The sequence below is a fragment of the Benincasa hispida genome, chromosome 2 (genome assembly GCF_027475165.1).
Source record: "Benincasa hispida cultivar pf3 chromosome 2, pf3_genome.v1.1, whole genome shotgun sequence".
In the NCBI taxonomy this organism is placed as follows: Eukaryota; Viridiplantae; Streptophyta; class Magnoliopsida; order Cucurbitales; family Cucurbitaceae; genus Benincasa; species Benincasa hispida.
In genome coordinates this window covers 3,596,356-3,620,665 of record NC_143479.1, presented here as the reverse complement: position 1 = coordinate 3,620,665, position 24,310 = coordinate 3,596,356, and the positions used below count along the sequence as shown (strand labels likewise).

Sequence of the window (24,310 nt, the reverse complement as noted above, 5' to 3'; positions counted from 1 at the left end):
GAGAATTGGTGATGGGTGTTATTTCTATGGGCAGAGGAAGCCAAGTAACTGGAGTTGCTGATGGAGTAGATGTTGTCTGTTTCTCTTCAAAACCCGTCTTAAATGGAAAATCATTTTCTTTAAACATAACATGTCTAGATATGAGCACTTTTCCTGACTTCCTCAAGCATTTATAAACTTTATGATTCATACTTGGCTCAATATAGACACGCTTCTCAGTATGAAAGCTAAATTTATGAGAGTTATATGGTTATAAACAAGGAAAATATGCACAACCAAATATATGTAGGTTGCCATAATCAACTGTTTCTTAAATAATATTTCAATAGAGGACTTACCTTGAAGAACTGGGATTGGAAAACTATTGATGAGGTAGACTGCATATGTAAAGGCACTCCACCAATGGGACAATGGTAAAACGGCTTGTGCTAACAACATCGACCTAGTGTCAACCATATGTCTATGTTTGCGTTCAACCCTTCCATTTTGAGACGAGGTATATGGACATGAATACCATGAAGAGATGCCTTGTTGATGACAATATTGATGAACTTTAACATATTCACCTCCATTATCGAATTGAAGAGCCTTGATCACCCCATCGGATTGAGTTCTTACCATGGCAACAAAATGATGAAATGTTGTGAGTGTATCACTCTTCAGTCGTAGTGGGTAAATATAAGTGTATCCACTATAATCATCAGTAAACGTAACATAATATTTGTACCCTTCCACGAATAAGATGGGAGTAGGACCCCACAAGTCAATATGCACAAGACTAAATTATTCAGTAGCTCTTGATTTTGAGATAAAGAATGGTTGAGAGTGGGCTTTGCCAAAACGACAAGATTCACAAAACATCAATTCTTCGTTAGCTTTGACAGGTAAATTACAACTTTTGATGACTGACTCTAATATTTTTTATGATGGATGACCAAGATATCTATGCCAAACCGTCCTAGATACTCTACTATTAACAGACACAGCAGAATTAGAAAATGCAAGGGCAGACAGATTGTTATTTATGTCTACTATCTGTTTATTGGCAGTAAAATTTTCCTTATTATCTACCTTGATCACAACATTCTCCAATTGACAGAGTCCATCTTTAAGTGCACCCTTCAACATAGTTTCCCCCGTGTCCTTTTCCTTAATAAGGTAGTAATCATTATAAAACTCAATGAGGACATTGTTTTCTTTAGTGAGTTTAGATGCACTGATTAAGTTTTTTGCAATATTAGAAACATACAAAATATTTTTAAGTTCCTACATATTTTCACTATCACTCAAATATGCACTACCAACATGAGATATTTTCATATTATTTTCATTTGCCACTGTGACAGAATGCTTACCTTCATACTTGTTGGGATTGGCAAGATTGTTGTAGTCGGCAGTCACATGACTCGAAGCCCCACTGTCGCCATACCAGTTTGGATCAACAACTACCTCAGGACCGGTAAGAAACTGATTACCACCTTGAGAAGTAGCCAAGACAGATTTATTTTGTGGGACTTCTTTGTGTTGTTGCGTATTAAAACCACCTCCCTTATTTTGGAGAAAAATTGGCATTTGTTGTATCTGTTGTAACAAAAAGTAGGTAGTGTGCCCTATTTTTCCACATACTTGGCACATTGGTTTATTTGCTCTACCTCGACCATATCCTCTGTAGTTCTCGTTACCTCTTTGATTTTTGCTTGAGGACTGATTGTTGTTGGAGGACTTCTGATTGTTACTCCCATTTGTGCTTCTGTTATTTGCCATGTTTACAGAGGTATTTTGATTAAAGCCTACTGTGACCTTCTGATTTGCTTGATGATCAAGATGTTTTTCAAATAGGAGAAGTTTGGATTTCATATCAAGCCAAGATATATCCATCTTGCTTTGAATCGTGGCTACGATGGTATTATAATCTTCATCAAGTCCTAACAAAACCGATGACACTAGAGCTCGAGTGGAAACTGGACTTCCAGCTTGTTTGAGGTTATCGACATTAGTTTTCATAATACGTAAATATTCCTCCATTTCTAGATTACCTTTCCTTGTCGATTGGAAGATTTGCCGAAGATAGTCCTCTTTAGCTTTGGATTGAACTTCAAACAACTGATGAATGCTGGTCCATAGATCTCACGACACGCACACCCCATAACCTGGACTGCCACTTCGGGCGTCATAGAGTTATACAACCATCCAATGAGAAGTTGGTCTACTGTCATCCATACTTCGTATTGAGGATTGACCTCTTGAACACTCGAGGAGAAAGATCCGGTACTGCTGGAACTACCATCTGATGCGATAGTTCCTATGGATGCTGCTACTTCGATGGTGGAACTCTTCTCGACAGTAGTCTATAGATACATAGGAGGACAAACTTTCTGTCCTGTTAAATGACCTTTAAGTCTGTAGCTGCGAAGTATCAGAAGAGTTAGGTTTTTCCATAGCAAGAAATTGCTTCGATCCAGCTTTATAGACGTGATTTGGTTGAGTAGTTGGTTCAGGGGTGGGTTGCCAAAGTTGTTACCGCCAAAATTAACGGTTGAGCTTCCGGTAGGATTGGTCTTGGCCATATTCGCTCTAATACCAAAATAAGAAACAAACAGAAAATAAAAAGGAAATTGCTCACTGAAATCTTCTATGTATTATTGATAAAGAATGATGCAATCTATACAAGAAAATCCCTAATTTAGGAAAGAATAAAAATAATAATTGAATATGTACAAATGGCCGACTTTAAATGGGTAACGTCTAACCATCAAGATTCTTTCTTAACAAATTCTGTTGTTTGATTATTTTGAAGAGCTAATGACATGGGGCAAGCTGACTGTATTTACTCCTCTGATTTGGCAGCCTACTTGTCCATCCTTAATAGTGTATATATATATATATATATATATATATATATATATATATATATATATATATATTTTACGGAGACTTGAGTTACTTTTTAAGTAGTACTTTTACGTAAAAAAAAAACATAGTGTTTTCAAATTTTAAGCACTTAAAAAATGAATCCACACATCAATTATTTTTTAGTGTAGAAAAAGTGAACCTATGTTTTCAAAGTTGATAATCTATTCTTCAAGTCAATTAAGCTTAGTCTCGGTCACAAAAAGATCTAGTAGGGTTAGCAAAATTCCTCGCGGGATCGGGTCTGCACCCTGATCGGAGCCAAGAATCCCCGGTTTGATCAGGGATGGGGTCAAACTGGAAAATTTTTTCGAGCCCCGTCCGGGGATGGTATCCCCACCCCGACCCCGACCCTGACCCTGACCCCGATTTTATATAGTTATATTTTTAATATTTTATAAATATATATTTATAATATATAAAATAACTTATTTATATGCATGTTTATAATGTATACTATAGACTTATAGTGTTGTGAGTCCAATATTGAATATATAAATTATAATTTTAAGCCAAAAAGTCAAGCCCAAACTTAAAAAATTAAAAGAAAAAAATGGGGAATCCCCGCAGGGATGTAATAGGGGATTCCCCGCGAGGAATTAGTAGGGGAATCCCCACGAGAAAATGGGGAATGGGGCCCCGCGAGGACGGGGGCGGGGATGGGGGGGGGGAATTTCCCTCATGGGGTCGGGGACAGGGGACCCTCCCCCGGCCCGGCCCGGCCCCGTTGCCAACCGTAAGATCGAGGATGTGTTTGGCTTAAGTTTTCAAGTGCTTAATTTTCAAAATAAGTTTTTTGAAGAAAAAAAAAAGAGTGTTTGACAATCATTCACAAAATAACATTTGAAGAAAATGAGTCTATGAAACAAGTTAGTTTTATAGAAACACTTTAAATTAACTTTTGGAAAAGTAATTTTTGAGTGTTTAATGGTTAATCTCTCCCTAATTTTTATAATTTATTAAAATTACCAAAATGCCCTAATTAGTCATCTATCTCACTTCCTCTATATTTTTGCGACTACCACTAGTAATCTACTATGGTGAAATTTCTGGCAACCATCCCCGACGACCTCCATTGGCGGTCACCTCTACCCACCACCACTGCACGCCACCTTCGGCCGTAACCACCGTCGGCTAACTCCCGTGACCACTACTGGCTACCACCTCCGACCTCCACCACCTACAGTGACCAACTTCGATGATCATCACCACCAACTCCAATAGTGATCATCCCTAAATGACCAACTCTGACAATCATTATTTTAAATTATTAGTTCGTAGCATTTTATAGTCGTCATTTATAGCAATTTGACATTAATAGAAACACTTTACTATATAACAAGACCAAAGAAAACTTGGATATAAAACATTTTTTTTTAAAGAGAGTTGCCAAACACATAAGTATATTTTTATTTTAAGTAATTATTATAAAAAATGTTTAAACGGAATGACCTTTTATAAAATACTATATTGGGAAATTTAATAAATAAAAATGTATCTCCGAGTGATTTTAAACCATCAATTTTAATGAATTCAAAATCAATCTAAAACCCGATTGGATTTAAATGTTAGCTTCCGTGGTTGAGACATTCCACTACCAACGAAAAAGAAAGAGGAGAAGTCTACGAAAAGTCGAACTCGAAGAGGTAAACAATTAAAAACCAAAATTTATTAACATATTTAATCTATCAATCAAATTGGCCACTCTCTTTTCTTAGCTTGTAGCTTACTTGCCATCTTCAACCTCCAAACCCTCAAAATTTCGCAACCCCAAGGAGACTAAGAATCTGTGTTGTTTCAAAGGGAAAGACTTGCTTACTACTCTACTTGTCGAGTTGCTTCCCATTTCACCTCTTCGCTTTATAACGCTTGGGATTGTTTCGATTTTTCAAGCCTTATCGTGGAGTTACGCGTTTCTCCATCTATTTTCCTTTCTGGGTCAGTGATACACTGATACTATTGTTTTTTTTTATTAGCTTATTTGTTATCCGTGTCATGTTTTCTGTTTACTGACTTTTTAGAACGTTTTTCTTCTCATCTCAAACTTGGGTTTCTTCGAAATGGATTTGCAGTCGAAGAAGGCATGGTGATGGATATTCGGTTTAATTCGTGACATCAAAATGTTTCCGATAAGGTCGGTTCTCATGTTTCTGCAGCATTATTTCATATGACTCCCTCTGTATTGCCATTGATTGAAGTGGCTTTCTTCTGGGTAGTCTTCTTTTTCCCTCGATCCTACTGCCTGGAAGCTGAATTTATAAATCTGCGGCTGTTTTTTTTTTCTTTTTAGCTGATCTAAACTTTGGTTCCTTCGTTATTTTCTTTGGTAGAAATGCTGCTATTCCCTGATTCGAGACAATTAGATTAGGGTAGGATGGTTGGTTTCTAATTGATCAATATAGAACGAATGGTTTCACGTTCTTTGATGACAAAATTGATTCAGAACGAGTGTAACTTCCATTTTTTTATTTGATGTTCTCCCGGGAAGGAACAAAACTATGGTACTTTTACCGTTACTACTTTATCAAGGATAAGACTTAATAGTTGTGTCATGTATGTGAATTGAAATAACTGAATGAGCAAGAACCTCTCGGGGAGAGGGGATAAGCTTGGGCCTACCTACCGTTGTGAAACATCCAGAGGAAACATTCTTGGCTGTTTACAGCAGAAAAAGAAAAGGAAAGAAAAGAGAAAAGATCATTGAGTTTTACGAGTAGATTACTAAACAGTAGAAATAGTTAGTTAACAAGCATAAAGGGGGAAAGGAAACCAAAACCAAGATCACTATCAAAAGGTTGTATAGACAGGGATGTCTTGGCCAACTTAGGTAGACTCTGACTAACAATATGAACAATTTGACTAGTGTAAAGAATCTCATAAAACATTTGATATCTTAGTTAGTTGGAATTGTGGTTTGAACACATGGCCTCTAAAGTACCCTTTTGCACCTTGTCCACTTTAATATTGGGCCAACCTAGCATCACATAATATTTAAAACTATCGTTTAACTTCAACCTATCGATCTCAAAATATGGTTTGGGAGTGCAAATTGACTTTGAATGTAGATTTTGTATGTTTGTGGTTGATATGGAGCTGTGAAAATTGTTTGGTTTCTCCCATTTCATGATGTCTTATTCTATCTAACAATGTGCGAGCAGGGATTTTTGGAAAAGGCATAAGAGGAAGATTTTAATTACAGTGGGAGTTTTAGGAAGCGGATATTTTCTTTATCGACAATATGATTATTACAGTCGAAGGCTTCATGATATCCAGAGAGAACTGGCTAATGAACGTGAAGCAGATGAGCTCATTAAAGCTCAGTTAAGAGATGCTTACTTTTTCTTCTCTTCTTTTTATCAGTCTCTGTTTTCTGAGTTCTTTAACTTTTGTGTTCGATGGATTTGTGCTTGCAGAATACAAGCTCATTTTGAAAACATTCAAAGAATAGCTGATACGACGACTCTGCCCCATGCTATACAACATTTACACAGTCGGATAGAGGAAGATTTGGATCTTTCACACCTGACAGAGAGATTAATGATGGGGAAGGGTCAGCCAAACACTTTGACATTAGCAGAGAAACTTGATTTATGGGAAAACCTCAAAATACTAAGTATGAAGCGATATCACTTTGGTGTTTATATTTTCTGGTTTTTAACTGAATGAAATAGACTGAGATCACCACGGTTGGTATGTGTTTTTCCAGGCTTCACAAAAATGGTGATATCACTCTGGGCAATAACTCTGTTAAGCTTATACATTAGAGTTCAAGTCAACATCTTAGGAAGACATATGTACATTGATACTGCCCGTGGTCTTGGTAGCTCCCATTTGCTTGTAAGGCCTGCTACTTTTGCCATTTCGTACTTTTGTGAACTGTTTTCGCACTGTCACTATTGGAATCATTACGATCTAGCTTTTTGTTTTTGAAATTTGTGATTTTTCCTTGTAATTTATTGATTATGGTTTCACATTTGTTGAAGAAACATTTGAATTCTTGGCTATTTATTTTTTAAAAAATTTTAAAATATATTTATTAGTTTTCTAATCTAGCGTAGATTTTCAAAACATTTTTAGAAAGAAGTAATGAAACAAAAAGCTTAATTAATTATTAAATGAGGCCTACATTAATCGTTTTATTATCTACTCGGCTTCATATTATTATGAAATATTTGTTGTCGATGATGGTACTTTTTCTTTTCATTTTGTTACATTGAAGTACTTGACAATGATTTCTGCTGAGTATCTATTAGAAATTTGGGTCTCTTTATGATTTGTGCAGTTTTATTATTGACCAAATGTCTTTTTATATTATTTATGAGGTAAGAATCATTTACCAACTGAAAATACCCAATGCTTTAGATTTCTGACTAGAACTTCCAGTAATTGATTAATGCAATCTCATTTCTAGCATCGATTCCATATTCTGGGTTTATAGAATAGAGCAAACCAGAAGTTTGTCTTTATTTAATGCATGAACCGAAAAATCTGATTGAATCTGGTATATTCACATTATGCATAGGCCCCACTCTCTCAAGTATATCCAAACAGTTTTGAGTGCCGATTGAGAGTTAAAGTCATTTCTCAAAGAGGGGTAAAAAAAAAAGAAAAGAGTGGGTTAAACTCATTTGGAAGTCTTAGATTTTGGCGGGAGAGACGAGAGATCGTCAATAAAGTTTAAAGCTGATACATTTTTTAGAACTCTTGCCCAAGACCTTGTATATGAATTAGAAGCATCCCTGCTTACTAAGATCTGTTAACTTTTGACCTTTTTATTTCATAAAGCTTGAAAATGAGATCAGTATATCAGGCGTCACCACCGTGGCATAACTAGAGAATATGCAAGCTTTTTGAGAAAGTGATATTGAATATGTGCTATGAAGAAAGAACAATTAGGATGGGTTTGTGGAAATTTGGTATCTCTCATGTAGGAGAGAAAGAAACACTACCACATCGTGGCGGTAATGAAAGGAGATACGAATTGTTTGTTACTTTTGTTTTTGTCGAAAAAACAGCTTGTAACTCTATGGGTATTTTAGTAATTGTGTGTACCCTAGGGCATCCCACTAGTCTATTTATTTGGCCTATTCTCTTGTACTTTGTGTATTAGAATTAATAATAAAAAATCAGTGTCTATCGTGGTTTTTCTCCCTGTACTAGGGTTTCCACGTAACTGTATTGTTATTCTCTTCCCTACTCTTTTATTTTTAACATGGTATCAGAGCTAGGCGACGAAACCCTAGCCGTCATCGATGGAGCTTCGAGCGTTGACATGAAGGTAGCCATTCAAGCGGCTGTGAAGGAGAATCTCCAAGTCGCCCTACCACAGCTGATCTCAGCCGCCACCCACGTCCAGCCGCCGTCGGTAGAGGAGAGATTTAACCCTGTCGAGATGTTCCAGTTGCTGTGCGAGGGAGGGTCGCCCGTGTTGTTCCAGATTGAAGCTGCCTTCGACGATCAGAAATGCTCGATCGCACCGTCCACGTTGTTCCAGACCAAAACAACCTTCGTTGATCAGAGACACTCAATCGGGCCGAGCCACGCCGGTGGGTTGCTGTTGAGCCCTTCGTCCGTGCTGGTCGCGCCGCTCGTGCTGATTGTTCAAGCTCCTACCCAGCCGATTCCGTGCGTTGAGCCGCTTCTGTCTGAGGCACCGAGCCGATTCCATGCGCCGGTCGATCGTTCAAGCTATTTTTCGTGCGTCGAGCCGAGCAGCAGAGTAGCCTCCGTTTGTGAGTTACCTAGCCGGTGGATTGAGTCTAGCTTTCACGGCTGCTTCTGCCTCTGTCCAGCTGTTCGTAGGAGCTTCTTTTTCAGTTGCGCCCAATCATGGTGGCTCGACACAATGCCCAGATGAAAACCCGGTAAATTCTTTCCCTATTTTACCCACTACAAATATCCTGCATGGTTTTTCCTCAGTTGACAGTACGACCAGCCTGAGTATAGTTGGAATTAGTACTATCGCCCAATCAGGCAATATACAGTCTTTTGGTCTTGTTAGTGTGAACGGTAAAAAACCTTAGATTGTTGACTCAGGGGCAACGGATCATCTTATTGGTACCTCTAATCAGTTTCTCTCATATTATCCAAGTGCTGGTAACGAACGAATTAGGATTGCAGATGGATCGTTCGCACCTGTTGCAGGAAAAGGGGATTTATCTCCATTTGAGGGTTTGGTTTTGCGGTACGTTTTGCATGTTCCTAAAATTTCATATAATTTGTTTTCCATCAGTAAGATTACAAGAGATCTGAATTGTCAGGCAGTTTTTTCACCCGACTTTGTTTTATTTTAGGATCTAAGCTCGGGGACGACGATTGGCATTGCCCGACACGATGGGGGACTCCACTTCCTATCTGATGATGCTTCCTCTAGGAATGATTATAGGACTAGCCTTGTCTCCTTAAATTTTTCTACCTCTGAGAATGATTTTCTGTTATGGCATTACCGCTTAGGGCATCCGAACTTTCAGTACATGAAATACTTATTTCCGCATTTATTTCACAATATTAATGTGTCTTCTTTAAAGTGTGAGGTGTGTATTCGTGTCAAATAGGATCGTGTCTCCTTCCATTCCCAGCCCTATAAATCATCCAAACTCTTCACTTTAGTCCACAGTGATGTTTGGGATCCCTCACCAACCACAACCTCCACAGGGAAACGCTAGTTTGTCACTTTTATAGACGACCACACTCGGCTTACTTGGGCCTTTCTTCTCACTGATAAGTCCGAGGTGTTATCTGTATTCCAACAATTTTATGCCACTGTGGAAACCCAGTTTAATGCCAGGATTGGTATTTTGAGAAGTGACAATGGGCGGGAATTCTTTAACGCTTCCTTCTAAGAGTTTCTTGCATCCAAAGGGATTATCCACCAGAGTTCGCATGCCTACACTCCCCAACGAAATAGGGTAGCCGAGAGGAAAAATCGTCATTTGATGGAAGTTGCTGGGTCCTTAATGCTATCCACATCACTCCCGTCTTACCTATGGGGTGATGCCATCCTTACTGTTGCTCACCTAATCAACTGAATGCCTTCCCGAGTCCTCAATTTTCAAAACCTCTTAGACTGTTTAAAAGAGACCTACCCTATGACTCGTTTAGTCTCCGATGTCCCACTTCGAGTTTTTGGCTGTGTTGCCTTTGTTCACTCCCATGGTCCAAACCGCATGAAATTTACCCCCGTGCTAAAAAATGCGTCTTTGTTGGGTATCCACTCCATCAACGTGAGTATAAATGTTACCACCTATCCTCTCACAAATATTTTGTTTCCATGGATATCACCTTCCTTGAGGATTAGCCCTTCTTTCTTGTTAGCCATCTTCAGGGGGAGACCTCTAGTGAAGAGACTACATGGTCCACATATATAGTTCCCTTGGAGTCTGCCCCTATTCCCGAACATGATGGTCCTATCCTTCCTACCAATCAAGTCCCATGGATAACATACTATAGGAAGAATCTCAGGAAGGAAGCAGCGTCACCTGTTGCATCTCCGGCTCCGGTCCATGAGTCAAACCCGACATCAGGTACGTATTCCTGAAATTAATGAGATTGATACTTGTACTAATGAGTGCAGAGAGGAAAAAGGAGGAAAAGGTGCTGACAGCACCACTATAGTAGATGGGAAGACGACAGTGAATGACAATTCAGACACAGCTCTAGAAAATGTGAGTGATACTAAAGATAATGGTGAAAAAAGTGTGATTTCTGAAGATGAGAAACAGGAAGAGGAGACTAGTGATCACAGTGGAAATTCTGACAGTTTGAAGGAATATGATGCTTCTCTTGATCTTCCAATAGCTTTGAGGAAAGGTATTCGGTCATGTATAAGGTACCCTATGCATAGTTACATGACATACAGTAACCTGTCATCTGAATTTAGGGCCTTTACCACTAGTTTAGATGCAGGGGTGATACCAAGTAACATACAGGAAGCAATGGGAACTGAAGTTTGGAAGGCTACTATTATGGAGGAGATGAGAGCTCTAGAGAAAAATGGAACGTGGGACCAGGTGATCCTACCTAAAGGGCATGAGACAGTTGGGTGCAAATGGGTTTTCACTATAAAGTACAAGTCAGATGGGACTGTTGATCGGTACAAGGCCAGGTTAGTTGCCAAAGGATTTACTCAAACCTTTAGGATAGATTACTCTGAGACATTCTCTTCCGTAGCTAAACTCAATACTATCTGAGTATTGCTATCAGTTGTAGTTAACAAAGATTGGCCTCTACATCAATTGGATGTAAAGAATGTCTTTCTCAATGGAGAACTTGAGGAGGAAGTCTACATGAATCCTCCTCCCAGATTTGAAGATCAGTTCAAACAGCGAGTCTGTTGGCTGAGAAAGTCTCTATATGGGTTGAAACAGTCTCCAAGAGCCTGGTTTGACAGATTTGCTACCTTTGTCAAAGGACAAGGGTACACCCAAGGGCACTTAGATCATACACTTTTTACAAAGAAGTCAACTTCAGGGAAGTTAGCAGTTCTCATTGTATACGTTGACGATATTGTGCTCTCCGGTGATGATGATGATGAAATTATGAAACTCAAAGCAAAGATGGCCAAAAAGTTTGAACTTAAAGACCTTGGGAAGTTAAGATACTTTCTCGGAATGGAAGTAGCTCGATCTAGGGACGGAATCTCAGTGTCCCAACGGAAATACACGATTGATCTTCTAACAGAAACAGGAATGCAGTTGAATATAATTCAAAGCTCAGCAATACTAGTAACAGTGTTCCGGTCAATAAAGAAAGGTATCAACGGTTAGTTGGGAAATTGATATACTTATCTCATACGAGACCTGATATTTCATATGCAGTGAGTGTCATCAGTCAGTTTATGTTGGCTCCTTGTGAAGAACACATGATAGCAGTTGAACGCATCCTACGATATCTGAAAGGTACACCAGGTAAGGGGTTAATGTTCAAAAAGTCTGATAAACATTGCATTGAAGCCTATACTGATTCTGATTGGGTAGGATCTGTTGTTGATAGAAAATCAACATCAGGGTATTGCACATTTGTTTGGGGTAATCTTGTGACTTGGAGGAGCAAGAAACAAGGAGTTGTGGCCAGAAGTAGTGCAGAAGCTGAGTATATGAGTTTAGGGATATGTGAAGAAATCTGGTTGATGAAAGTGTGGTTAGATCTTCATCAAGACAATGAGCTCCCAATGAAACTATTTTGTGACAATAAGGTAGCAATAAGTATTGCCAATAATCCTTTTCAGCATGACAGAACAAAACACGTTGAGATCGACCGACACTTCATCAAGGAAAGACTTGACAACGGAAGTATATGCATTCCTTATGTTCCCTCAAATCAGCTAATTGCAAATGTGCTCACAAAAGGGTTACTGAGACAAAGCTTTGATTATTGTGTCAGTAAGTTGGGTCTTATTGATATTTTCGCCCCAACTTGAAGGGGAGTGTCGAAAAAACAGTTTGTAACCCTAGGGGTATTTTAGTAATTGTGTGTACCCTAGGGCTTCCCACTAGTCTATTTATTTGGCCTATTCTCTTGTATTTTGTGTATTAGAATTAATAATAAAAAATCAGTGTCTATTGTGGTTTTTCTTCCTAAACTAGAGTTTCCACGTAACTGTATTGTTATTCTCTTCCCTACTCTTTTATTTTTAACAGTTTTTGTTATTCTTCATGCAGTTTGAAGAGCTAGTGTTATAAGTTATTTTTGTTTCAAAGAAAGCTAGCAGAGGGCCTTCGGTTAAGTGTGAAAACTTGTCAGCAGTCTTCTATATTCTGAACTTTTATGAATACATGTAAGACATTAAATGGAATTTGAAGGACGCATCATGGTCTAGCAAATGACTCTTCCATATTTTGTAGAGATTTCAGTTTGCTCGGTCTTTTTAGAAACACATTTTGGAGTCTTTGGGATGTGCTTGGTACGTAGTGTGGTCAAAGAATTCTCCTTTTCGAGATAAAGGGAAAAGTCCTAAGACATGCTTCATTTCCCATATGAGCGTAATGAGCCATGGTCCTTGGGAATGGGCTTGAAGAACTACTTCACTACTATGGATTGACTTGGTTGTCACTTGTCAAAGGAGTCAGCGATGAACACAAATGTCACTGGTGTTCATCCATGGTGACCACTTAAAATATTAACTATCCTCCGGTTTCTGAATGGTAGGGTCATACTCATGCAACAGTCAGTTATATTTGCTGAGGTGTATTTAAATTTGTTGGGAGACCCATGGTTATCAAAGAGATAGGAAAAAATTCAACCAATATCATTGTCTTTATGAATATTCAGTAACAACAAGATAAACAAGTTTACGAGTGTTTGATCCCTAATGCCAGTTAAGGAGCTCCATTATTCGATCCTTATCATCCTTCACTGTAGCTCGGAATGTCTACTGTTTAGCTCCAACTAAAATAAAACGTCTACACATCCAGGGTCATTGTTTTAGATTTTTTGGTGCATTGGTCTTTTTTCTACATTCCATTTTCTTCATTCATCAAGTGGATCGACCATGTTACCCCCAATAAATCAGTGGCAAACTTAAATGTCAATGCTTTGGCCCGCCGAAGGCTTCTATTAATGACATGAGATATTAAATTTAGTTGATGTCAGGCAGCGTGTGTCACTGTTTATTTCTTTTTTGACTTGTTCTCTTTTCTCTAAAATTGGTCTTTGTTCGTGATTCCACAGGAGGAGGCTGATCTTATCGATAGGGATGATCAACAGAAATTTCTGTCCATCTCTGATTTTCTCTGTAATTATGGTCTGAATGCTTTGATTCCTAAATTGCAGGTAGCAGTAGGAGAAGTTCTCAAGAGGTAAAGGCTTTGTTCGAGTATAAAGAGAAATATATTTTTTGCTTGAAATTTTTGTGGACATCATATCAAACACATTTTTAAAGTCTGACGTGGATATTTTTTAGTACACATGGACACTATCAAAGAAATTACAACTGTTTGTGGTCACGTGACTTGATATAATATATGTATGTATGTAAACACACACACACATACATATAAATAATCAAGTTTTTTTTAATGGTTTTTTGGTTATATTTTTAGTGCGATTTTATAAACAAATGAATGATATAAAATATCATGTTTCTTCATTATCTTCCTATTAAAGAACTCGAACATTGCTCAATTGGTTAAGACGAATATTATCGACCAAAGGTCCAAATCCCCACCCATTTGAACTAAAGAAATACTATCTTTTTTAAGTATTTGCCTTGCATTTGAATCACACAGTTGCAAAGTCCTTTGACTACTGGGAACTGATTTTATTTCTTCATAAAACTACATTCTAAGACCAAATATGATGGATTCTATAACTTCATTGCATAATCAGCTTAACATACTTCCATTCTTTCATGTGAATCTGTGACGAATGAATCACATGGTGCTTAAGGTACTTCTTGGGGAATTGAACTGTAGAAGACATTTGTATAGCAGGCTTCTGGTGAAGTTGCCTTGAGAATAAACAAGAAACTGTTAGCGACATATCAGGGTAGTTTAAGGGAAAAAAGCATTTTTCATTCCAAGCTCTGCGGTTAAGTTAACTGGAAGTATAGTTCTCCCAAAGCCTTGCTTGACAATGTCTTACAGAGATCTTGTCTCTATGTCTTGTATATCTGGCTATTTCAACACTCTCAGATGTGATTAATATTCTTTGTCGATTTTCTTGGTTGCAGAAAACAATTGCGAGATGTCTTTAATACAACTATATTTCGCGAAACTACTATACAAATAATTAAAATCTTCATGAGCACGGGAAGTCCCCATCATTGGTTGGACTACTTGATGCCCGGCGACAATCAGTCTGTAACCACCGATAATGATGCAGCTGCCCCAAATTTCAATAAGTTTGACCAACTTATGATGGAAACTAGAGCAGTGCTGCTAAGGTATGGGGATTATAAATCAACAGCCACTATACTGAAGATAGAATTATTTGACATGCACATGGAGTATTGAATAGAGATCAAGTTTGTTGTGCACTTGAGACTTGAGAGTCAGAATTGCTTTGAATCCCTATTTTTTGCAGTCTTAAATGATTGCTTAAGAATGCATTTCAGCTGAAATCATGCTTCCTTGATAATGCATGGTCGTTTCTACATTCCTCTTGTGAAAATATTTCTTGTTGAATGGAATATTATCACCCAAGTATCCATTTAGGCAAATGTAAACTTTAAATCACATTTCTTTTTGTTAAAGATAAAACATCTTTATTCTTGTTTGAATACTTCAAATTTGTTATCTGGTATTCCAAATGATCAAGCATGGGTCACATTATGTGTTATCTACGATTTTGGGCCTACGATTTAGAGAGGTGTTATATATAAATCATCTAGCCTATTGGTGCTTTTGTAATATGTATTATCTGATACTCCTCTCTGTTAATAAAACTGCTCTCTTTTTTTTGTGTCTATTTTTATTGTTTGCTCTTTTACTTTCTTTATATGTCCATTTTATAACAATGCTCATTTTATGGGTTCAGTGCTGAGTTTGGGAACATCGTCGAGAAATCATTAGAAGTAGGAGTTGATGGGTTGATGGAAGAAATGGAGGCTTCACTTGCTGGAGGCAGCAGCAGAACATCAGGAATACCACTGGCCAGACTTGTGCCTAGAGTTGCCCAGATGGGGCTATTGCTCCTTGAAGATCCAATAAAAAGTAGATTCATCCAAATGATAAGAGGTATACCAGAAGTGGAAATCTTCTTTACTCTCCTTTATGCAAATATGCCTGCCTCTTAGAAAGAGACATCATGGCATTGGCTTGCTTGCACATTCTTGCCATTTCATTAGGTTCTTGTTTTTGTTGTGGGGTTACTCATCCTTGTAAAAAAGTTTCTGGTTTGGCTTGGATCCTTGAAGTTTCACAATTTGAAAGGAGCACTTGGGGTAAGATAGTGACAATTTATTTGATAATAATTCGAAAATTCTTTCCATTTCACGTTTCTTGGTTCTATGTTATGTTGATATGAAATTATATTTGTTGGCCCGTCTTTTTTACTAATTTATTTATTTATTTATAACAGATCTTTGTAGTTTACTTATTATAAACAATATCCATCCAAAAGAATTAGATGAAAAAAATGTATTTTTATTGTGTGGAGAGAAACCGTCTATCTATGAACTATTTAGGGATGTTTGTTTTAGGGGTTGGACATCCTTGTTTGTGATAAGGATTTAGGAAGTCTAACTTCCTACACTATTTTCCATGTGTTTGAATATTAAATACTTTCAAATCCATGAGTTACACTTTTTATTTTTTTTTAAAAAAAATTTAATTTAGGAAGTTTGTCGGCCAACTTCTGGACACCACCTTTGGTGATTGCTGTCGGCCAACATCGACCACCATCTCTAACGACCGTCGCTGACCACTTTCAATCACCACTTTTGAGTTCTGACGACCCTAGCGGCGAACTTCTGGCTATCGACTCTAGCCAAAGTTCGAGTGTCGTTGGCCAACTTTGACAGCAACTTCTGGCGACTGTTGTTGACCAACTCGGACGACCACTGTCGGCCACCTCTGGTGACCCCTATCGACAAACTTCTTGCCACCGACTTTGGCCAAACTTCACCTGCCACGGGCCAACTTTGGAAAACATTAAGGGGTGTTTGTTTCAAGGGTTGAGCTTGGGATGGGTTAGGTATCTAGAGTTGGCATAAATTCCTGTGGGGTTGGGTCCTTGCCTCAATTGGAGCGGGTAATCTCCAGTTTGATTGGGGATTATAATTGGATCTCCGATCGAAGATGGGACGGGGAGGGTATCCTTGCCCCGTCCCCATCCTCGACCTCGACCCCGATTAATTTTTTTTTTTTAAATATATATATATTTATTTATTTATATTACAATAAACAAAAAAAAATCGGATACCCATTTCCTCCGGTGGGAAAGGGGATGGGGAATCCTCTGTCCTGGCTTGGCCTCGTTACCAACCTTATAGGCATCCTAAGTCCAATACTTGTTTGAGAAAGGAGTTCAGGAAGACAGCCTCTGATGACCACTATCGGCAAACTTCCGGCCAATTGATTCTGGCCAAACTTCGGTTGCCACCGACCAACTTTGGAAAATATTAATAAAAACACTTTTAGTATAGAACAAACCAAACAAACTCGTATATAAAAATCCTTTTAAGAAAGAGTTGCCAAACACGTGTATTTTTATCTTTAGTAGGTTTTTAAATGAAGAGTGTTTAAATAAAAAAAATTCTAATTCATTTCAAAGAGGCCCTTAGTTTAATTACAATAATATTTTTTTAACTTTAACCCTCTTCTAATTCTTTTTCCACTTGGAGTTTTTTTATTATTATTATTTATTAGATTAACTTTCTTAATTCGCTCTCTCCCCTTCCTTTGTTTATGTGTTTCATTTATTTTAAGAGATTTTATTTTGTTTTTTCTATTTTTCCTAGTAGTAAATAGATCACTACAAGAAACATCCTTTATATCCCTTATATATATATTTTTTGCATATTATTATTATTATTATTATTATAGACATATTTTAAAGAAAATTTGAATGGAAAGGAAGGCTAAAAAGTAAATTGAACTAGTTTTTTTTGTGTAATTAAGTATATTTATTTAAACTACATGTGTAAAAAATCCTAATTTAGATTAGTAAAGAAACAAAAGTCTATATCATTTTATCTCAAAACCTAGTAAAACCAAAACATCAATTTATTAAAACAATAAATTAAAAAAATATATAATTTTAGTCAAATCTATATGATTAAATATAAGAAAATATTTCACAAACTTTAAGATCTATAAATTGGCTAAACTTCCTAGCCTAACTCTAGGCTTAATAATTCAAATATGTGCACCAAATATCCCTAATAAAAATATTATTAGTATATAACAAATCAAACAAATTTGTATATAAAAAAGTACTTCTAAGAAAGAGTTGCCAAACACATGTGTTTTTATTTTAAGTATTTTTTTTTGTAAACAAGATTGTTTAAATAAAAAAATTTAGTTCATTCCAAATAGACCCTTAGTTTAATTACAGTAATATTTTTTTAAATACACTTTCTCTTTTCTCTAATTCTTTTTTCATTTGGAGTTTTTCTTTTTAATTATTATTATTTATTAGATTCTCTTTTTTAATTCGCTCTCTTATCATCTTTGTTTATTGTTTTCTTTATTTTAGGAGATTTTTTTTTTCTAATTCTCCTAGCTGTAAATCGATCACTACAAGAAACATCCCTTATATTCTTTTTTTTTTTTTTTTTCTTCTTCTTATCATATAGACACTTTTTGTGTAATTAATTATATTTATTTAAACTATATGTGTAGAACACCCTAATTTAAATTAGTAAAAGTGACAAAAGTATAACATTTTATTTCAAAACGTAGTAAAATCAAAATATAAATATTCTTTTAAATTTTTTAAAACAATAAATTAAATAAAATTATAATTTTAGTCAAATTTCTATTTCAAAATTCAAAAAACAAATATTCTTTTAAATTTTTTAGATCATTTCAAACTTAATTATATTAAAATAATTAAAATGACAAGTTTGAACTAATCTAAAATTTAATAACTTATTAAATACAAGAAAATATTTTACAAACTTATGATTTATAGATCTACCGTTCATTCTCAGGCTTACTAAGTTTGTACTCCAAACACATGCTTCTTAAATCTAACTTCTAAAACCTGATTTCAAACCCAGTTTCTTAAACCCTACCTAAACTTAACATTTCTAGGTTTAGTTTAGCATTCCAAACCTGTTCACCAAACGACCCCTTACTTCATAAATGACTTAGATGGATAAAGTCGAGAGTTTGCGGTACATAGATACTTGGACATAGAAATGGCACCACATAAAATAGTTTAATTGATTAAAACATTAGTAATTTCTGTTCAAATATAAGGGGTTTTTTTAAGTTTATTTTTTAGGTTCAAATTATGAAACTCATCTCATCGTTTAAATTTGGGAAAATATAAATAATAAACGCGTAAGTAGTTAAAAGTATCACTACTTATCCTTCTAGATTCTAATGGTTAAGGTTAACATTCTTTCTTGATTACCACCAATGTGGGCTAAATCTTTTAATTTCAATTATTATAATTAAGGAGAAATGAAATAATAGCACTTAAACTATTTTTTTCTTTTTCTTAATAGCTAAATTTGAAGTCATGGCTATTTTTTTTCCCTTAAACCATATATGTAGTGAAGAAATTGAATCTCTAACTTTGAAGTCATAGTACTATCAACTGAGTTATACTCATTTTGACGATCACAATAATAAGTTAATTGTGGTTATACGTTTATTTCTATACAAAAATTCAAAGTGTCGATTTAAGGTGTATTTTAAAATCCATTTCTATATAATTCGATCTATATTTGTATTCATAAGTATAAGTCTTATCGAGCATAACCTAAAGTTTATACATTGTGAAAACAAAAATGGCTTTATACATAGATAGCCTTAATTGTAAGCTCATATTACACTATTGTTTATAACCTTCTATTTATTTCAAAAATATCCCAATAGACTACAAAATTTCATTAACGTTGGTGTCTATTTACTATAAAGGGCTCATCCATTATTTTTATAAAATTAAAAAATTAAAAAAAAAATCCTAAGGTTTTGGGTATCTCTCCCCATGCATCATTGATGTTCCTTCTCTAAAAAGAAAAAAAAAATAGAATCCATATTATTTCTCCTTCTTCTAATCGAATCCTTTCTTCTTCCTCCCTCTCTTTTTCTTCTTTTCGGCGGTGCAAGTTATAGTGGTTGGCGACGGGAGATGGACATCGGACGGTGATCGGTGCAAGATGAACAAATCTGGTGAGCGGTGATCAATGGCGCGAGGCGCGGTGGATTTGAGCAACCTGAGGTTCTGAACGTTGGCTAGGATTCCATCAATGACGGTAGGTAAGACAGCGACAACGAGCAAAATGGTGGTGGATAGGAGTAGCGATAGATCTAAGAGTTCTGTATAAGAAGAGATGAAGATGGGGAATGTTCTTGTGCACGTTGATCAATGAATAAATGTACATATATATATATATAAATGAGGACTACTTTTTATTTAGATTTTTATTTAATGATATATATACTTATATATATGTTTTAGATTGAACATTGAGCTATCAGTGATTTATATACTGTAGTAGATATTTTTGTTTACTTCTGACTACTTTGAATTTTTTATATATATATATTGATTTATATTGAACATTGAGTCAAATTGTGCTTTATATAATTTGTGATTTAACTGATAAATGAATTCAATGTATACTCGTAATTTATATATTGGACTATGATATCGAACGGTACAATCATTTATTTGAATATATTTATATTTTATATATTGGTTAGAATATTTGCAAATATTTAATACAATGTTCTAATGTATATTTAAAAATAACCATGAATCCACAAAAAAAAAAAAAAAAAAAACCAACAAGTTACCGTAAAACTAATGGTATTTTAGAACATATCAAACATATTTATCAGTATAGTTCATATACTGGTTAGAACATTTGTAAAAATCTAATACAATGTTTAAAGGTATATCTAAAAATAACATGAATCTGCTAGTAAAACGAGTTGCTTGATACGTGAAATGCGATAAATGAAAAATAAAATTATATTAATTGCATTCTTTTTCCTATTGAAAATGGAAAGAAAATCTCAACAACTAATTAATATTATATAATACATACATTTTCTAGTAGTGTTTTGTAAAATGTGTGTTGTCTCTCATTAATTACCTAAAGAACAGTTATAAAAAATAGAAAATGGTAAATTTATCCAAATTTATTTCTAATTGTATTTATTGAAAATTTTCAAATTTAAAGATATTTATAAAATATGTGGCCAGAAGAGTATTTTTTTTTTTTTATGTAAAATAAAAAAAAAAAAAAAAAAATCTTATAGGTCATTTACACACATGTATAAACAAAAAAGAAATAGAATGTTGCCCGTTAAAGAAAAGAAAAATAAATTAATTGTACTAAAATCCATGGGTTAAAAAACACTTTTGGTTTTTAAACTTTCATGTAAGTAACAATTTAGTTTTGAATTTTATAAGGTAATGATTTCGTCCTTACACTCTCAAATTTGCAACAATTTAATCTCTAAATTAAATAAGTGACAATATAGTTTTTATACTTTAAAATTTGTAACTATACAGTCTCTATTATGAAAAAAGTCTCCAAAATTAAATGTCAACTTTCTTGTGTAACGACTTGATCTATATAATTAATAAAAAAAAATTAACTCCCTTGTAGTTTATCGATCTACATGTGTAAGAAATTATATTAAATTTTAATAATACTTTTCATAATAAAGACTAAATTGGTACAACTTGTAAAATTCACAAACTAAATTGTTACTTATTAAAGTTCAATGACCAAGGCTCTATGTAGTAACTATTTTGTTTTTTATTTTTTAGTTTTTGAAAACTAAGTCTATTTCCTCTTTATTTCCTACAATGATTTACATCTTTTTAAGTATATTGATGGAATTCTTAGCCAAATTTCTACAACAAAAACAAGCTTTTAAAATTATTCTTTTGTAGTTATCAAAATTGGCTTGATGTTTTAAACCATTGATAAAAGGTAGATAACAAAAAAGAGATTTGAAAGTGTAGTGTCTATAGGCTCAATTTTTTTTTTAAAAAAAAAAAATCAAATGGTTACTAACTAGGGCATACATTGTTGTAAATTTGAAAGTACAATGACTAAATCGTTACCAATTAAAGCTCTGGGAATAAATTGTTATAATAAAAAAGTTTTAAAAAAAATCAAATATAAACTAAGGACCCACCAACTTTGTACACTACTCAACTTCAATAATAAGTATTGCACATTTGTCGATTGATTTCATCTTTCCATTTTTTAAATACTTTTCATATTTAAAAGAAATTTAAATTTTCCCTTTTCTCTACTTTCACACCTACCAAGTAATTTCATTAACTTTCTTAATCTACTTTTTACAATTATCGAGGAACTCGATCTTACAACTCTATACCTTTAACACAATTTGGTGGACCAAACGCCTCCTAAAAGTATAGGGCCCAAAAATGATATTTTAACGATATTTTATAGAAAATTGGAGGAAATAACAAAATCGAGGTGCCTTTTGATTTTTGTCAAAAAAAAAAAGGAAATAATAAGATTTTTAGTAAAAGCATGTCGCACACATGACATATATTTTTTAATCCCCAAATTGCCCATAATGTGGTCAATTAACAGTTTTTTCGAGTACGGTGTAATTGTTATACCGTGTATAATTTATCAATAGAAATACAGTGTAAATGGAATTGTTTATTATGAGACCGTATATCAATTTTCAATAGAAATAAAGTGTAAATAGAACCTAACGGATTCAATAGATGGTGTCGAATTTTTCTCCCATTTTAAAATTTGAATTGACAGTTTCATATCTGTTTTGATTTGATTTAATCACTTTTTGAAAATTTTCAGAATTAATAAATTTTTAATTTATTTATCACCATTTTGATTTTAATTTATAATATATCTTTAAAATTTACATGATTTTATTGGTTTTTATTATTTTAAATTCAGATTAAATTTTTTTAATCCTGATTAGGATTTTACTTAATATTTTATATATATTTTCATCTAACAGATTATATATTTCATTTAAATTTTATCATTTTTGTTTATTTTTAATCACCTTTTATTCATTATCATCTTATTATATTATTATACAATTAATTTGTCTTTTTAACAAACAAATAAGTATTTACTCTTGCAATCTTGTTGTATTTGTTATGCCTCTACAACTGGTTAGACTTCTTTTGTAGGTTTTGTGGTTGATGGAGTTATAAATACAGTGTAATTGTTAAAGTTTAAATGAAAGTGAAATTATGAATGCAGTGTAATTGTAAATAAATGAACTTCCTTCCTAATCTTTTAAAATGAAAATAGAATTATGAATATAGTATAATTATAAATAAACGGGCTCCCATCCTCATTTTTCTCTCGCGAATTATATTTAAATTTAAATTTTATTATTAAATTGGATTTTATCAAACTACTTATTGATTTAATCACAATAAACAAAAACTTATGGATTTTTCTCTCCAATTTATATTTCAATTTATCTTTTATTATCAAACTTGATTTAATCTAACTAACTTTCAATTTGTTTAAATGTTTGCTACAAATTCAGTTGATTTGATTTAACCACTTTTTGAAAATTTTCAGAATTAATAAATTTTTAATTTATTTATCACCATTTTGATTTTAATTTATAATATATCTTTAGAATTTACATGATTTTATTGGTTTTTATTATTTTAAATTCAGATTACATTTTTTTAATCCTGATTAGGATTTTACTTAATATTTTATACATATTTTCATCTAATAGATTATATATTTCATTTAAATTTTATCATTTTTATTTATTTTTAATCATCTTTTATTCATTATCATCTTATTATATTATTATACAATTAATTTGTCTTTTTGGCAAACAAATAAGTATTTACTCTTGCAATCTTGCTGTTTTTGTTATGCCTCTACAACTTATTAGACTTCTTTTGTAGGTTTTGTAGTTGATGGAGTTATAAATACAATGTAATTGTTGAAGTTTAAATGAAAGTGAAATTATAAATGCAGTGTAATTGTAAATAAACGAACTTCCTTCCTAATCTTTTAAAATGAAAATGGAATTATGAATACATTGTAATTATAAATAAACGAGCTCTCTTCCTCATTTTTCTCCTGCGAATTATATTTAAATTTATATTTTATCAAACTACTTATTGAATTAATCACAATAAACAAAAATTATCAAATTAATTTGATCTTTTTTCCTTCATATTTTTTATATTTTCAAATTTTCATATAGAAGCACGTAAAAATGACTTGTTGTACTTAAAAATAAACATATATAAATGAGAATTAAATTTTAAATGTTTGAAATATGTGCGAGTATATATATATAATTTATTATTAATATTAATATTATTAAAAAGAGATAACAAAAAAATCTTAAATCTCATATTTTTCATCTTCTTCACTTAGTTGCTCATATTCTTCATCTTCTTCACTTAGTTGCCCTTCAAAATCTCTTTCTTTTTATCAATCTCATGTTTGCGACCATTGGTTCAACAACCCTTTCTTGAATTCCATCGTCTCGATCTTTTTCACTCGCACACATGTTTGCTACTTTTGTTTCTATTTTTAACATCGTTTTCAACAATGACGTTCCGGGATTGATAGTGTTTAAAGTTGGTTTTCAAGATCCTATGAGTAAAATGGTAATATGGAATGAAAACGATGAAACTCCCTACAACTGGTTTGGTGTCAAACACAATATATTACAAATAATCATATCGTCCTAAAGTTGCAATTTCTTCAAATATTCACTTGCCAACAACAACTTCAATGATCCAATCAACTTTGTTCTTTCTCATCTTGAAG

General features: G+C 33.9%; 3 protein-coding genes across 3 annotated transcripts; 2 read left to right on the top strand and 1 right to left on the bottom strand.

Moving 5' to 3' along the window:
- Positions 1-1,266: 1,266 nt before the first annotated feature.
- On the bottom strand, positions 1,267-2,025 carry LOC150037592 (uncharacterized). Its single transcript, XM_090310773.1, has one exon. The coding sequence runs from the start codon at positions 2,023-2,025 to the stop codon at positions 1,267-1,269; it is 759 nt and encodes a 252-aa protein (XP_090166899.1).
- A 2,426-nt stretch (positions 2,026-4,451) lies between these two features.
- LOC120070760 (peroxisome biogenesis protein 3-2-like) lies at positions 4,452-15,842 on the top strand. The gene is made up of 9 exons (XM_039022638.2): positions 4,452-4,556; positions 4,629-4,848; positions 4,983-5,044; positions 6,069-6,230; positions 6,324-6,523; positions 6,617-6,747; positions 13,579-13,706; positions 14,579-14,791; positions 15,385-15,842. Exons 3-9 carry the CDS (start codon positions 5,031-5,033, stop codon positions 15,641-15,643), a joined length of 1,107 nt encoding a protein of 368 aa, XP_038878566.1. The 5' UTR covers positions 4,452-4,556; positions 4,629-4,848; positions 4,983-5,030; the 3' UTR covers positions 15,644-15,842.
- Positions 8,139-12,490, top strand: LOC150037591 (uncharacterized). Its single transcript, XM_090310878.1, has 2 exons — positions 8,139-9,094; positions 9,204-12,490. The coding sequence occupies exon 2, from the start codon at positions 10,413-10,415 to the stop codon at positions 11,097-11,099; it is 687 nt and encodes a 228-aa protein (XP_090167004.1). The 5' UTR covers positions 8,139-9,094; positions 9,204-10,412; the 3' UTR covers positions 11,100-12,490.
- Positions 15,843-24,310: the final 8,468 nt, after the last annotated feature.